We start from the raw sequence: 17,011 nt of genomic DNA on the forward strand, positions 1-17,011 counted from the left end.
GACCTGAGCAAAGTCAGATAGAAGAGCCCAGTCTAGGCATATTTGTTGGGGTAAGCAAAGGAACCCAGATTGGCAGAGGACAAAACAAAAGCCAGGGCTTTATACTTTATTTGGTAGTCTATGAGGCTGAAGGTTTTTGAAAGGAGGAAACCCTTCATATATAAAATGAGGGAGGCTTCCAGTTTGAAATCCCATGACCTGTCTGGTATAGGCTGAAAGCAGGAAAACAGGTTATAAAACAAGGAAAGAACAAATGAGGGCCTGAACTAAAGGGGCTAAAGTTGAAATGGAGAGAACGGGATAGATACAAGAAATACTATGTAGATTGAATTTGTGGGACTTGAAAACTAATTGGATGTAGAAGGGGGAGGAGCGCTAGTGTGGCAGAGCTTGCTGTACAGAAATAGCTCTGAAAACAACAGCGCAGCCCCTCAAGCTTGGAACAAAGTACTCTCTACAAGCAGTCGTACCCCAATGAAAAACTCAAGGGTCAAGTAGTTGACTGGGAACATGGCCAGGCAGCGAAAAACGGACTCAGATTCAGACTCAGACTTTGGAATCTTTCTTTGCTGACAAAGAAGACCAAAACATACAGCCAGAAGAAGTCAACAAAGTCAAAGAGCCTACATCAAAAGCCTCCAAGAAAAACATGAACTCATCTCAGGCCATGGAAGAGCTCAAAAAGGATTTGGAAAAGCAAGTTAGAGAAGTAGAGGAAAAATTGGGAAGAGAAATGAGAGTGATGCGAGAAAACCATGGGAAACAAGTCAATGACTGGCTGAAGGAGACCCAAAAAAATTCTGAAGAAAATAACACCTTAAAAAATAGAGTAACTCAAATGGCAAAAGAGCTCCAAAAAGCCAATGAAGAGAAGAATGCCTTGAAAGGCAGAATTACCCAAATGGAAAAGGAAGTCCAAAAAACCACTGAAGAAAATACTGTCTTAAAAATTAGATTGGAGCAAGTGGAAACTAGTGACTTTATGAGAAATCAAGATATTATAAAACAGAACCAAAGGAATGAAAAAATGGAAGACAATGTGAAATATCTCAATGGAAAAACCACTGACCTGGAGAGTAGGTCCAGGAGAGATCATTTAAAAATTATTAGACTACCTGAAAGCCATGATCAAAAAAAAGAGCCTAGATATCATCTTTCAAGAAATTATCAAGGAGAACTGCCCTGATATTCTAGAACCAGAGAGTAAAATAGAAATTGAAAGAATCCACTGATCGCCTCCTGAAAAAGATCCCAAAAAGAAAACTCCTACGAATATTGTTGCCAAATTCCAGAGCTCCCAGATCAAGGAGAAAATACTGCAAGCAGCCAGAAAGAAACAATTTGGGTATTGTGGAAACACAATCAGGATAACACAAGATCTAGCAGCTTCTACATTAAGGGATCGAAGGACTTGGAATATGATATTCCAGAGGTCAGTGGAGCTAGGATTAAAACCAAGAATTACCTACCCAGCAAAACTGAGTATCATGCTCCAAGGCAAAATATGGGCTTTCAATAAAATAGAGGACTTCACGCTTTCTCAGTGAAAAGACCAGAACTGAATAGAAAATTGGACTGTCAAACACAAGAATCAAGAGAAGCATGAAAAGGTAAACAAGAAAGAGAAATCACAAGGGACTTACTAAAGTTGAACTGCTTTGTTTACATTCCTACATGGAAAGATGATGTGTATAATTCATGAGACCTCAGTATTAGGGTAGCTGAAGGGAATATATATATACATATAGACAGAGGGCACAGAGTGAGTTGAATATGAAGGGATGATATCTAAAAAAATAAAATCAAATTAAGGGATGAGAGAAGAATATATTGAGAGAGGGAGAAAGGGAGAGATAGAATGGGGTAAATTATCTCACATAAAAATGGGAAGAAAAAGCTGTCCTGTAGGAAGGGAAGAGTGGGCAGGTGAGGGGGAATGAGTGAATCTTGCTCTCATCAGATTTGACCTGAGGAGGGAATAACATACACACTCAATTGGGTATCTTACCCCGCAGGAAAGAAGGAGGAAGGAGATTAAAAAAAGGGGGGGATGATAGAAGGGAGGGCAGATGGGGGAGGAGGTAATCAAAAGCAAACACTTTTGAAAAGGGACAGGGTCGGGGGGCGGAGCCAAGATGGCGGCTGGTAAGCACGGACTAGAGTGAGCTCCGTACCCGAGTCCCTCCAAAAGCCTACAAAAATGGCTCTGAACCAATTCTAGAACGGCAGAACCCACAGAACAGCAGAGGGAAGCAGGGTTCCAGCCCAGGACAGCCTGGATCGTCTCTGGGTGAGGTCTATCCCACACGGAGCTCGGAGCTGGGAGCTGGGAGCTGGGAACGGAGTGGAGCAGAGCGCAGCCTGAGCGGCGTGGACGATCCAGACCAGAAGCCGGGCGGAGGGGGCCCTAGCGCCCTGATTTCAGTGAGCTGCGGCAGTTACCAGACCCCTCGACCCACAAACACCAAAGACTGCGGAGAAGGTTAGTGGGAAAAGCTGCAGGAGTGGAAGGAGTTCGCGGTTCGGCTTCCAGCCCCGGGGGCAGCGGAGGTGGGCCAGCTACAGCTGTTGTTACTTCCGGCTCCAGGCCCACCTGGTGGGAGGAATTAAGTGGCGGATCAAAGCAGGAGTGCAACAGCCTGCTGAAGATCTAAGCCCAGTCTGGACTGGGGGTCCTTGGGGAAGGAGGAGTGCGGCTCTGACAGAGCTGGCACCTCCCCCCCAAACGTAGAACATAGAACTCGTTAGTCTACAAGCAGTCATACCCCACTGAAAAACTCAAGGGTCAAGTTAGTTGGTTGGGAATATGGCCAGGCAGCGAAAATGCGCCCAAATTCAGCCTCAGACTTTGGATTCTTTCTTTGGTGACAAAGAAGACCAAAACATACAGCCTAAAGAAGACAACAAAGTCATAGAGCCTACAACCAAAGCCTCCAAGAAAAACATGAACTGGCCCCAGTCCATAGAAGAACTCAAAAAGGATTTGGAAAAGCAAGTTAGAGAAGTAGAGGAAAAATTGGGAAGAGAAATGAGAAGGATGCGAGAAAACCATGAAAAACAAGTCAATGACTTGCTAAAGGAGACCCAAAAAAATACTGAAAAATACACTGAAGAAAACAACACCTTAAAAAACAGACTAACTCAAATGGCAAAAGAGCTCCAAAAAGCCAATGAAGAGAAGAATGCCTTGAAAGGCAGAATTAGCCAAATGGAAAAGGAGGTCCAAAAGACCACTGAAGAAAATACTACTTTAAAAATTAGATTGGAGCAAGTGGAAGCTAGTGACTTTATGAGAAATCAGGATATTATAAAACAGAACCAAAGGAATGAAAAAATGGAAGACAATGTGAAATATCTCCTTGGAAAAACCACTGACCTGGAAAATAGATCCAGGAGAGATAATTTAAATATTATTGGACTACTTGAAAGCCATGATCAAAAAAAGAGCCTAGATACCATCTTTCAGGAAATTATCAAGGAGAACTGCCCTGATATTCTAGAGCCACAGGGCAAAATAGAAATTGAAAGAATCCATCGATCGCCTCCTCAAATAGATCCCAAAAAGAAATCTCCTAGGAATATTGTTGCCAAATTCCAGAGCTCCCAGATCAAGGAGAAAATACTGCAAGCAGCCAGAAAGAAACAATTTGAGTATTGTGGAAACCCAATCAGAATAACCCAAGATCTGGCAGCTTCTACATTAAGAGATCGAAGGGCTTGGAATGCGATATTCCGGAGGTCAATGGAGCTAGGATTAAAACCTAGAATCACCTACCCAGCAAAACTGAGTATCATGTTCCAAGGCAAAATATGGAGTTTCAATAAAATAGAGGACTTTCAAGCTTTCTCAGTGAAAAGACCAGAACTGAATAGAAAATTTGACTTTCAAACACAAGAATCAAGAGAAGCATGAAAAGGTAATCAAGAAACGGAAATTGCAAGGGACTTACTAAAGTTGAACTGTTTTGTTTACATTCCTACATGGAAAGATGATGAGTATGATTCATGAGACTTCAGTATTAGGGTAATTGAAGGGAATATGCATATATATATATATATGTATGTATATATATATATATATGTTTATGTATATATATAAGTGAATGTGTATGTATGTATATATCTATGTGTATATGGATGTATGTGTATGTATGTGTATATATATGTGTGTTTATGTGTATATATATATATATATATGTAAAAGAGAGAGAGCAGACACAGGGTGAGTTGAGGATGAAGGGAAGATAGCTAAAAGAAATAAAATGAAATTAAGGGATGAGAGAGTAACATACTGAGAGAGGGAGATAGGGAGAGATAGAATGGGGTGGATTATCTCGCATAAAGGTGGCAAGAGGAAGTAGTTCTATGGGAGGAGGGGAGAGGGCAGGTGAGGGGGGGAATGAGTGAACCTTGCTCTTATCAGATTTGGCCTGAGGGGGAATACCATACATACTCAGTTGGGTATCTTACCCCACAGGAAAGAAGAGGGAGGAAGATAAAAAAAAAAATAAAAGGGGGGGGGGATGATGGAGTGGAGGGCAGATGGGGGTGGAGGTAATCAAAACAAACACTTTGGAAAGGGGACAGGGTCAAGGGAGAAAATTCAATAAAGCGGGATGGGTTGGGAAGGAGCAAAATGTAGTTAGCCTTTCACAACATGAGTATTGTGGAAGGGTTATACATAATAATACATGTGTGGCCTAGGTTGAATTGCTCAACTTCTTAGGGAGGGTGGGTGGGAAGGGAAGAGGGAAGGGAATTTGGAACTCAAAGTTTTTAAAATCAGATGTTCAAAAACAAAAAAAGTTTTTGTATGCAACTAAAAAATAAGATACACAGGCAATGGGGCGTAGAAATTTATCTTGTCCTACAAGAAAGGAAGGGAAAAGGGGATGAGAGGGGAGGGGGGTGATAGAGGGGAGGGCTGACTGGGGAACAGGGCAACCAGAATATAAGCCATCTTGGAGTGGGGGGGGAGGGTAGAAATGGGGAGAAAATTTGTAATTCAAACTGTTGTGAAAATCAATGCTGAAAACCAAATATGTTAAATAAATAAATTGCATTTAAAAAAAAAAAAAAAAAGGGACAGGGTCAAGGGAGAAAATTGAACAAAGAGGGATAGGATAGGAAGGAGCAAAATATAGTTAGTTTTTCACAACACGAGTATTGTGGAAGGGTTTTATATAAGGATACACGTGTCGTATGTTGAATTGCTTGCCTTCTTAGGGAGGGTGGGTGGGGAGGGAAGAGGGGAGAGAATTTGGAACTCAAAAGTTTTAAAAGCAGATGTTCAAAAAAAATTAGTTTTTGCATACAACTAGGAAATAAGATATACAGGCAATGGGGCATAGAAATCTATCTTGCCCGACAAGAAAGTAAGGGAAAAGGAGATGGGGGGAGTGGGGTGACAGAAGGGAGGGCTGACTGGGGAATGGGGCAATCAGAATATATGCCATCTTGGAGTGGGGGGGAGGTAGAAATGGGGAGAAAATTTGTAATTCTAACTCTTTTGAAAATCAATGCTGAAAACTAAAAGCATTAAATAAAATTTTAAAAAACTTGAAAAAAGAGGATAGAAAAAGAAGAAGTGGGATTGGAGAAGATGAGGGTAAGAGTAATTTGCATTAACCACCTAAAGTAACAATTGAAGGCATATATACAGTCATTAAGAAAGAATGGAACTTGGGGGACAAGTATCATTTAATGGGTTAGAGGAATATTAGAAGGGAGCAAAATAACACTTGGAGAGGTGGGACAAGAACCAGGTGATTAATGTGTCACAGAAGCTGAGAGAGGAGAAAGGATCAAGTAGGGAATGGCAGTCAGTCTGTCACTAAACATTCATGAAGTACCTACAGTGAGCCTGGTCCTGTGCTAGGTGTGGGAGATACAAAGGCAAAATTCCCCTTCCTCTGGGAACTTAGTCTAGTGAGTAGAGATAACAAATCCATATATATAGTCATTTACAAAATACTTAAAAGACAGATAATAGGTATGTGGGGGCGGAAAGGGAGGGGGCTCAGGAAAAGTTCCATGTGGGGAATAGTGCTTGAGCTGAGCTTTGGAGCAAGATAGGGAATGTAAGAGGTAGAGGAAATGCATTCCAGGCCTAGGTAAAGGCATAGAGGTGGGAAATGGGAGTCTTCTGTGAGGAAGAGTAAAAAGTCTCTTTGGCTGGTCCCTAGTATTCATGAAGAAGAGTAATCAGTGTGGGGATTCAGCTGGTTCACACCAGTTGGTACCTAATTTTAGGTTTAGTTCCACTAACGAGTTGTTACTGGGGGCAAGGCCTGTGCCTGCCACCTCAGCGGCAGGGGCAGCGCCTTGGCTCAGTTCAGTGGAGAACTGGTTGTTAATTCATTTGAATCCCACCACTGGGAGTAATGTGTATATAAGGCTGGAAGGATAGGATGGAAGGAGCTAGTGACAGGCTTTAAAAGCCAATTGATCCTATAGGTAATTGGTAGCTACTGGGGCTTATTGATAAATGGTATCAGATGCAAAGAAATCAAGAAGGATGAGTTCAGAAAAGACCCACTGAATTTCACCCTAAGGGAGACATTAGTGACCCCAGAGAATGTTATTTCAGTAGCATAATATGGAAGTAAGCCAGGATATGGTAGGAAGTAGCCAACTTCAGTAGTCAGTTGCAGAAGGTGTGTGAAGGAGCAGGATGGGTTGGAGGGGGAGGGGGTCGAGTGGGATGGTGAAGCCCTCTCATGGAATCTGGATCTAGGCCTTTCTGTGAGTTAAGTGGGATGAATGGGGGTGGGGACCTTTTGGCATGGCTCAGGGCTTCTGATTGACAGAAGTTAGGCCTAAGTTTTGAGTTACTAAAATCACCTGAACTGTGTCCTCACCAAATAAGGATAAAAGTGTTCTTAATTGTTATTGCCTCAAATAGCATTTCCTTGTCCCTTGTACCTGGGTTAGAGCCTGGACTCCACCATTGAGAGTTAAAGGTCATTGGTGGGGTAGGGGGTTGCATTAGGGTATAAAGCTGAAGTTCTGCCCTCTGGGTGCCGCCTCTCCCTGGTTGGACTGCCCTTTCTCAAGATTGTCTTAAAGAAGTTTTCCATTTCTACCTTGAGACTTCAGACTCTTTTAATTAATTACTGGCGAGTTGTCTCACCCACACAGGGTTGAGAAGTATAAGAAATGAATGTAGAGTATTTTTTCTACTAGTCTGGCAGTAAATGGGAGAAAAGAACTAGGGTGATAGGTTGTGATAGTGGGATCAAGACAAGGGCCTTGGGGAATTTAGGGGGGCAGTGAGTAGAGCACTGGCCCTGGAGTCAGGAGCACCTGAGTTCAAATCTGGCCTCAGACACTTGACACACCTTGGGCAAGTCACTTAATTCCAATTGCCCTTCCTTCCCCCCTCCAAAAAAAAAAAAGACAAGGGCCTTAAAATTTCTTTTAGAATAAAGGAAATCTGAACACATTTGTAGACCGAGAGGCAAAGCAGGTAGAGACAAAGATTGAAAGGGGGAAGTGATGCTTGGTAGAGCCCGGTTTTGGAGTTCTGCTATTAAAGAGGATAGAATGGGATCAAAAATACAGGTGATGGGATTAACTTTGGCCAGGAGAAGAGCAGTGGAGACATAAGTAAAGTTACCCCAAGGCTGAGTATTCAAGGATAGAGGAAAGGACACGACTGAGGTGGCTGACTACAAGGATAACCTTGTTTTAAGAGGGGAAGCACGGCCAGAACAGCATTGATAGACTGAAAGAACAAGAAGGGAACAAGGTGAGAACAAAGTCCGGGGTGTGAGAGGAGGTATGACAATGGTAGATCTGAAGCTGTAAAGAACCATGGAGGTCATCTAATTCAACCCTTTCATTTTGCAGCTGAGGAAAGTGAAGATGAGAGAGGTTAAGGGACTTTTCCAAAGCCCTACAGACAGTAAAGGGCAGGACCAGGATTCTAAGCTGGAGTCTCTTATTCTAAATCCAGCACCATGAGGGAAAAGCAAAGATTGTGGTCAGAGATGAGCTTGAGGAAGATGATCTCTAAGGTTCCTTCCAGCTCAGAAATTCTACAGTTTTATAAAACTGGAGCATTTGAATGCCATAGTCTCCCATCTGTCACGACCCTTGCAATTTCAAGCCCACCCAATACCTGGTAACATAATTTAATCACATGTTGATTTAGTGACAGAAATGAACTTGGCTAACTCCAATTTAACTTTTTATTCCTCGTTGTCACATTAATTTTACCTTCATCTGATAGAGGAAAGAATTGTGTGCAAAGAGCTTTCTCTACTGCCAAGAGTTCAAAATACTGCCATAATGAACAATGGTAACATACAAAAATTAATTTTAAAGTGTCAAAAGCTAATCTTGTAAATTAATGTGCTTCTTGCAGACTTAAGATTATCATTTAATAGCATCTGATACTCTAAATAACATCAGTGTGAAATTTGTAGCAAGATTAATGCAAAAATTCAGGAATGTCACAAGACACTCTTAAGCCCAATAAAAGTAAAAATAACTTATCTTTAACCACGTTGACATAGAACAAGCCCTAGGTTTAGAGTCACAGTCCTGGCTTTGCTCCTCATCCCTGGCACATCATTGTGTGCCTACACTCTCTGAGCCTCAGGATCTTCATCCTTCAAAATGGGCAGAAAGGACTCACGCTGAGTTTGTGAAGCTCTTTCTTCCCAATAATCTTGTGAGGTTGGTATCATCTCCATCTTCTAGATGGGGGGAGGGCAGTTCTGAGGGGGAGCTGGCAACTCAGGGTTTGACCCTACATCTCTGGACATGAAGCCTCATGCTCTTCCCACTATCTGCCTCACAAAGTTGGTATGAGGATCAAGTGAGGGGTTCACAAAGCACCATATACATGCCAGCAATTACTATCTACAAAATGCTTTCGTCAAGTGATGGTGTGGAAGTTTTACAACTTACAATAATTCACATACAATATTATTATTCCACAGGTAGAGAGTTATCAGGAAGCCAGGCTATGGAATGACATATTTGTCTGGACCCAGGAAAAGGTAAATTGTTTTTTAAAAAAACTGTACTTTTAAGTTCTTTTTGTACTAATAAATGAAGAAAACAATCATGACTGCTGAGACTTACAAATGTTACCCTTATATGGAGAGTTGGCCACGTAACAGAAAGGAAGCCTCAGGACACACAGGCTCTGGTCCTTGCCCTGCTGTGTGACATCAGGCAAATCGTCCCACTTCTTTAGGCATCCATGTCTTAAGCTGTCAGATGAAGAGTTTGGACTTTCAAGCTCAGTGATTTTGTGTCAGCTTATGGAATACCAAGTTGTGTTTGTCCTTCATTCTCGAAGAAGACCATGGCATCAGGGAAATGATGACATGACTTGCAGTTGACTTTGACTTGAGTGAGGGAGGGCTGTGCAAGGTCACCAGCCTTACTTTCTCCTCCAGAGCCATCTGGGTCCAGTGGCCTAATATTCACCAGGATGCCTGGAGATGTCCCAGGATGCATTGGGAGACCCTGGCCCTTTCACGCTCAGGTCTTTTATGGAATACCAAGACAGTGCCACAAAAAGCAAAGCAGTGTCCTCACAGGGCCAGAGAACCAAGCTGGTATCAAAGCTGCTCTTGCAGGGCTCTTCACAGACACTGAAGTGATGTCTCAACCAGTGTTTTCTGTCCAACATCCCTCAGGCCTGTGAGGTCTTCACACAGCTTTCAACTTCATTGGAGGTGTTATTTCCTGCATGGCAGGATTCTAGAGAGATGCAAAGAAATGATGCATGTTAAAACACTTACTCTGTTACTTATTGGTCTTAGAGAAACCCTGCACTAGGGACAGGTCTAAGTGTTTTCAGCTGCCATGACTTAATAGATAAGTCCTAAGCAGTTATCTGAGGCCCAGAGGTTAAGTGATTTGCCTGGCATCACACAACTGGACTATCAGAAAAAGGATTTGAACCCATCCTGATTCCTAGCTCAGAACCCTATCCATAATGTGGTTCTTCTGTAAAAGTCTATACAGCCAATTTTTCTTAAAGGTGGCATTCTTGTCCGTAACTCATCTGACTTGCTTTTTAAAGAAAATCATTTTTAATTTTTCAACCTTCCATTTCTTCACAATTGCTTAATTTGGTTGCAGCTAAATATGCCCATCGGTACCATCAAAGCCACTGTGTTAATAGAAAGCATCCTGGCCTCGTTTGAGATGGAAGAGATTCTATATGAACTGAGAGACCACTCTGCTGGCTTGAACTGTGGCATCTGGGATTATTCTGCCTCTTTTGTCTCCAAATTTGGTGAGGAGAAAGTAATTTTTAACAGAAAAGAGACCTTTTTTTAAGTGATCTTTTACAGCAATATAGGACTTTCTTTTTCACAATAACACTAAAACTGTGTCTATTCCCAGTAAGCCTAGAGTAAGTGATGTGGTCACCAGAAATGGCAAATGGGATCCCAAGAGATTGTTAAAAGAAAGGAAGATTAACGAAATCTTCTTAGCTGAATTAGCCGAAGGTCTTTTCTGGGCCAAAGGGTACAAGGTCAACAGGAAGGGATTACAAAAAAAAGTTTTTAGAGGGGGTAGGAGTCAAGCTGGGGCCACCTCTACACTTAGGCTACTGTTCTCCTTCACGGACTCCATATTCCAGCCAAACTGGTCTCTTCCTTCACAAGCTAATAGCGTCTTCCTTTCATCTCTGCCAGTAGAAATCCCCTTCCTCCAAAGACCCAGCTCAGGTGTCACCTCCTCTGTGAAACCTTCCTTGAGTGTTCATAGTGTATCCATATGCTTCCCTCTGCTCTCATCCCACAGTACAAAGTGATTTCTCCATTTCCTCAGAATTTCTTAGATTTCTCTTTTGCCCTACCACATGTTACTTTGCATCATATTTATCTAGGTGCATGTTGTATTCCCTCTGTGAGAACTACGGCTATCATTTAAAAATGTTAGTATCTCTATTTAGTATCTATGTCCCTTGAACATAGTAGGTGTTTTTTAAAAAAGTTTCTTCAATGGAATTAGTGAAAGGAAAGTGTCTATGCCAGGAAAGGGACTATTTCTCAGCCTTTTTTTTTTAAATGTGCGTTTTCTTAGAATGTGAGAATCAATACAGTTTATGCTCTGGCTCTGATAAGGCTGAGATTACAACTTATGAGGCAGACCTGTACAGAAAATTCTACAGTGAACGTTTTGATCCATATCTCCTTTCACCTCCTCTTCTTTCATCCCATTTTTCTACCAGGCCATCGAGCTGAATTCTTGTTGCCAGACAGGAGCAAGTATGTTAACATGGAGAAGCTTTTCCTCAGGAGTTATATGGATTTGCTGGTGCAGACATGTCACAGGCGAGGGGCTCTGGCAACTGGGGGGATGGCTGCCTTGTTATTACCAAAGGACCAAAAAAGTGACAGCTACCAGTCAGTCTTAGCAGCTGTTAAGCGGTAAGAAGATGTAAACTTTTTAGGAGCTATAGAGAAAATTGTCAATTGTACTTCCATTAGAGATTGAAACTGAGGGCCCAGAATCTTCACTGGAGCCTAGATTTAGAGCTGGAAGGAACCTTCAAGGCTCTTTAGCCCAGTCCTCTCATTTTTCAGGCCCAGAGACATTGAGTGATATACCTAAAGCAATACAGATCCTGACTTCAAATCTAGCACATCATGCTGACTTTAAGGATCTTGTCCAACCAACCCTTTCATTTTACAGATGAAGAAAATAAGGCCCAGAGAGAAGTGATTTAAGTTCACAAAGAATCAGGGTTCAAAGCCAGATCTTCTGACTCTAAATCCAGTATTTTTTTGTGCTGTACTACATTCACACTATTGGGAGTGTGTAGAAACACTCCCAAAAACTCACTAGCAGCACCGAGTTCTGTTCTCTAGAGTAGATCATGTCTCTTCTAATTTCTACCCATTTTTTAAATTTACTCTGTTTTCACCAATGGAAACCAAACAAACAAACACCTGACCCAGTGATTTCATTTCTCTGCTATCCGTGGAAATAAATATGCTAGTCTTTCTAGAAAATTTATACTCACCATTTTAATGAAAATTCTTTAAAAATCTGTACATACTTTCCTGCCTTCTTAGAACATACTGACTCTCATTTGATTTTTTTTTCCTTTGGATGACCTATTCGTATTGATGTGTGTAGCACTGTTTGCCTGTGAATTAAATGGCCCTAGACTGTTGCTATGATCCTGTCTCTTCTTGGGCTTCTTGGGGGCCAACTTCATTGAGCAACCTTTTCTTCTCTCTACTGACTTACCTTCCTAACCTATCTTCTGTAGCCTATAAAGAGCTGGAGGAAAAAAATCCTATGACCAAACTCATTCAGTCACTAACCTTAATTTTCACACAATTCTAAACCAAAACGTTGTGCTCTTGGAGACACCTGTGGTGGTCATGCGCTTGTTAAAGTTATTCCAACGCTCAAAGGCTTATTTTGCTTGGCTTACATTTGAGTTCTCGCTGTGTTTAGATGATATATTTGCTAAATGTCTGCCGGATAAATGAGGGCACTACTGAACTACTATGGGTCCTATGGGTCAGGGTGAGGAAACTCACTTATTTGATGCTTTGACAGCTTTAGAAAAAAACTAAACCTTCCAAATGAAAGTTATTTATATATATATTATTAATAATATATATCAATATATACATATTAATATATATTCTGTATTATATATAATATATATTATATAGAATATACATAATATAATATATATTATATATATATTAATATATATATTAAGACACCCATATATATATATAGACAACCTAATAAAATAGTTTAGATGTAAATAGATGACCAATGAATTTCTTTGCTAATTCTAGCCTCAAATTGTTTGAAATCAAGGCTGGAGTGGATGGATTTATGGTGTATGATATTGGCTTGGTGGAACCAATGCAAAAGGTACCTTTGCACATGCTTTACGTTTGGGAAAATTCTGTTTGTTTTTTAAAGAGCAATATAGTAGTTTTTGTTTTAAAAAAAATTAAAGTGATGTCATCTTTCCCATTTAATTTTCTAGAGCCTAGGAATTGTTTTGTTAATAACTTAGCCAGATTGGTAAATATGATAGTTAGGATTCTGACTAGAGTAGACAATGTTGATCTTTTTTATCCTACATACAGATTGTTTTATTTTTAAATGATTCTGAATTAAGTATATTGTATCATTTAAGGAAGATTGACTTTCTTAAGTATTCTCATTTTATTGATTAAAGGATTTCGAAGAGCTAATTTTTACCCGATTGTGGCCTTTAGGAAGCTGGAAATAAACCCACTCTATTTATGTTCTTGTAGGCCACAGGCCATTTCTTATTCTTATCTCCAACTGTTTCTTTACTCTTAAGTTGGAATACTAACTTGTCATAGTGCATTGAGCTGAGTTTGGAAGGGCCTCCCTCACATACTTGGTGTTTTCTAACTGTGTCATCAGATAACAGTCAGAATAAGTCACCTCCTAACAACTCGGTTATTTTTCTGGTTACCTCATCAACCTGAGCTCATGTTTTCTAAGTCATTACAAAAGGCAAAAGTAGAGAGGGAAGAAATGATGCACCTAAATTCTTCTGTCTCATCTCTCCATCCTTGATGTCATAGAATTATGAATTTCTCAGTTAAAGAGTATTTATTTCATAAGCCATCTAAATCCTATGTATTTACATACTGCTTTACAAATATTGTCATTTTATCCTCACAATAACCCTGGGAGACAGGTACTGTTATTATCCACATTTTACGAACTAAAGCAGACAGCAGTTTTAAGTGACTTGACCAAGATCATACCTAGTAAGTGTTTGACATGAGATTTTAACTTAGATCTTCCAGACTTCAAGTCTAGCTCTTTATTCCCTGTGATACTTTAGAGGCCATACTTGGATAAGTATAGCATTCCTGAAAAAGTCATTTAGACGCCTCTTCAAAGAAAAGGAATTCCTTATCTCCCAAGACAGCCCCTTCTACTTTCAAACAGATCTTACAGGTAGAAAGCTTTTCCATGTATTTATTATCTATCCCAAATCTGCCCCTGCAGCACTGCTCCACATTCTTCCCTCTGGGCCGGGCCAAGCTGAGCAAGCCTCATAGACCTTCCAGGGGAAAACCCTTCAAGTACTTTTACATCTCTTAAACCTCTTCTCCAGGCTAAACATCCCTCTTTCCTTTAGCCAGTCCTCATATGGCAAGATCTCTATCTAGTCAATCAAAAAGTATTTATTAAGGATGTAGCCTAGCTTCCTACAAGCCCTCCAACATTGACTGTTCCCATCTTTTGTCACCTCTGCTAGTCTTCTGGTTGTAAGGTAAAACATTAGTGTTGCTTTGATTTGCTTTTCTTTTTTTATTAGTGATTTGGAGCATTCCTAACTATGGTTGTTGACAGTTTGCGATTCTTCTTGGCTAGTGCCTATCCTTTTTACATTTATCTACTGGGGAATAGTTTCTGGTATTACACATTTCTGTTAGTTCCCATATGTCTTGGATGATTTTTTTTTACAAAGAGAAAGATATTTACTATGATGATGTAGCAAGAAGAGAAGTTACATAGCATTTCTTTCTCACCTCAGGGAGAGAGAAGGAGTATTGTAATACTCTCCCCTCTCTATGCTGAGAAGAATGGGCTTACACTGAAAGTAGTTTCTATCAAGAATTTCCCCCACCAGATTCACTTCCAGAGCCATCAGAGTTGCATGATAAGTTTTCATTTCAAGTACGACTTGGCTGGGTCACCCAGTTCATTATTCCTTGATTCATCTGCCCCACCACCTTTGCTCACTCTGCTGGTCTAGACTCCAGCTCCCATACTTCTGGTGCTCATTCTTCTGACCTTTTGAAGCTCATAGGGTCATAGCCATCACCAATATTCCTTCATCTAGAAGGAGAATAGAAAACATCAACGAAGCAGTAGCATGTGGACCACTTATTCACGGTTTCATGTTGGGTCTGAGTGAGAGAGGGCCCAGGGTAGCTCATCTTCCTCATTGGAAGCGGAGCACAAAGGGCTGGTCAGTGCCTTTTGAAGGCTTTCAAATTCTACTGAACAGCCAGTCAATCAAAATTCCATCTCTTCACCATATGGCTAGATGACTAGAACCAGTTACAGAATGTCCGTAACAAGCTTTGGTTTGAGGAATGGGCCCCTTCTCATTGCAGGCCATCACCCCTTTCCAGGAGCAGGCTTCCTTGGCCCTTCCACATGGGCCAGCAGCAAGCAGAACCCACTGAACCCACTCTGAGGATTTTCGCTGGCCAGGTCTTACCTTTTTCTCTATCTATTTCTCAGTTTTTGGCACCAAAAACTATTTTAAACACATCAATTTGGACTTGTTTATTTGCATGCTGTATCTTTTTTTAAAGGTCATTTTCTTGGTCCACAGCCTTCGTTATAGATTAATCTCATTCTGAGCTTTGCCTCCTGGCTATATTCTTTCAGGATGGCAATTATTTTGTGTTCACTGCCTCTGCTTCCATCTTGTATACAAACTTTAAAAATATCTGCATTGGTTGATGTACATCCATGTTGGTCTATTTCAACAAGTCTCCTGTCTCTTCCTCATTAGAATAATTTCTTTTGTCAAAAATTCATTTTAAAGTTTTCCATGGCTCTTGCTCTGACTTCTCTGTAGAACTTTAGGGCATGAGGTGCTCTCTGTTCTTTCTCTGAAATCTCATCTCTCAAAATCTAGGGTATGTGTCAGACTATGCAGGGTTTTCCTCTCCTCTAAAATAAATTCTTAAGATGGAATTATCATTTACCCCCAAGATTCCTATCATTTATACTTGCCGGAGTAATTTCCAGAACAGATCTCCTATATGTTTCTTCTACCTTTTGAAGATAAAATTATCCTTAAAAATTTATCAGTTGCCATACTTTTGGTAGATGTCCAAATAATTAAAGTTTCCTATCACTATTATCATCATGCCTAACAATTAGGGCTTTCCAGAAATAAAGAACAAAGAGAAGTGTTTCCTAAAGGCTTGGGGATAGAAAAATAATTTCATCCCTTTTTAGGCTTTTTAGTGGTAGCCAGCATGAAACACCAGCCTAGATACAATGCTTGTATTCACATCCTATTTTATGGGTACCATCCTATTTCAACATGGCATGTACAAATCAGTAGACCTTCAGATTAGGGAGAAAGGTCTTGAACAGTCAATCTTTTTAAATAGCAGAGCTCCACTGGACAAGGGTATAGGTCCATTATAATTACTACCTTATAATAGAGAAAATCTTTTATGTGGTAGCTTATTTGGTGACATATATAGCTTATTTGGTGATAAAGAGAAGAATCTTATTTTAATGTTGCTCAGGTGAGGCCCAAATACATAAAAAAATTAAAACAGAAAAACCACAACACTCAACTACAACTACTGACTTCCCAGAACAGTACTGCAATAATCGTAACATCTATTTCTCTTTGACACAGCTATTTAAGGAACATACAAGAGGCCCCAATCAGTTACACGTCATTCCTGAAGGTGTGAATGTGACTGCTGCACAACTGCTAGCCATGCCCACAGTAAGGATTTTCCTCAGTAAAGTCTTTGACTACTTGACTAAAGATGGATGTATATTATCAGGCATCAGACCGAGAAGGGCTTGCAGCTAATAGAAAACCTAAACACAGAGCCTTATGCTAAAGGTCCTAGTGGCACCATGGAGAGCATGCTCATGTCCTGTTCCCTGATAATGGTGTTGCTCTAGACTCTTGGGACACTAGGTCCATGCCCTATTTACTAAGTGCCTGGCCCTAGGCTAGGCATCATGGGGCTATTCAGAAGTAGTTTAAGACATGGATACTGGGAAAGAATGCTTGGTTTAAAATAAGGAGATCTGAGTTCCCATCCCAGCTCTTCCTACCTGTGTAACTTTGGGCAATTCACTTTGTTCCTTTAAAATGAAGGGGTTGGATCGGTCAGTCTCTGAGGCTCTTTCCAGCCATATTCAGACAAATCTATGATTCTATGAAACAAATTAAAGAGCACGTAAGATAAAATTTACATATGTGCTTCATTGTGTAATACTGTACATATGTGCATTC

The 17,011-nt window shown here is 40.6% G+C and overlaps 1 protein-coding gene across 2 annotated transcripts in view; it reads left to right on the plus strand.

Annotated features, from left to right (window-relative positions):
• Window positions 1-17,011, plus strand: part of LOC118853030 (malate synthase, glyoxysomal-like) — a 54,039-nt gene that overhangs the window by 23,849 nt on the left and 13,179 nt on the right. For both annotated transcript variants that reach the window (XM_036762843.1, XM_036762842.1), the window contains 5 exons: window positions 8,949-9,008; window positions 10,105-10,261; window positions 11,207-11,405; window positions 12,801-12,879; window positions 16,397-16,489. In XM_036762843.1, coding sequence (XP_036618738.1) covers window positions 8,949-9,008; window positions 10,105-10,261; window positions 11,207-11,405; window positions 12,801-12,879; window positions 16,397-16,489 — 588 coding nt within the window. The remainder of the gene's footprint in view (window positions 1-8,948; window positions 9,009-10,104; window positions 10,262-11,206; window positions 11,406-12,800; window positions 12,880-16,396; window positions 16,490-17,011) is intronic.

Source organism: Trichosurus vulpecula, chromosome 6 (genome assembly GCF_011100635.1).
Source record: "Trichosurus vulpecula isolate mTriVul1 chromosome 6, mTriVul1.pri, whole genome shotgun sequence".
In the NCBI taxonomy this organism is placed as follows: domain Eukaryota; kingdom Metazoa; phylum Chordata; class Mammalia; order Diprotodontia; family Phalangeridae; genus Trichosurus; species Trichosurus vulpecula.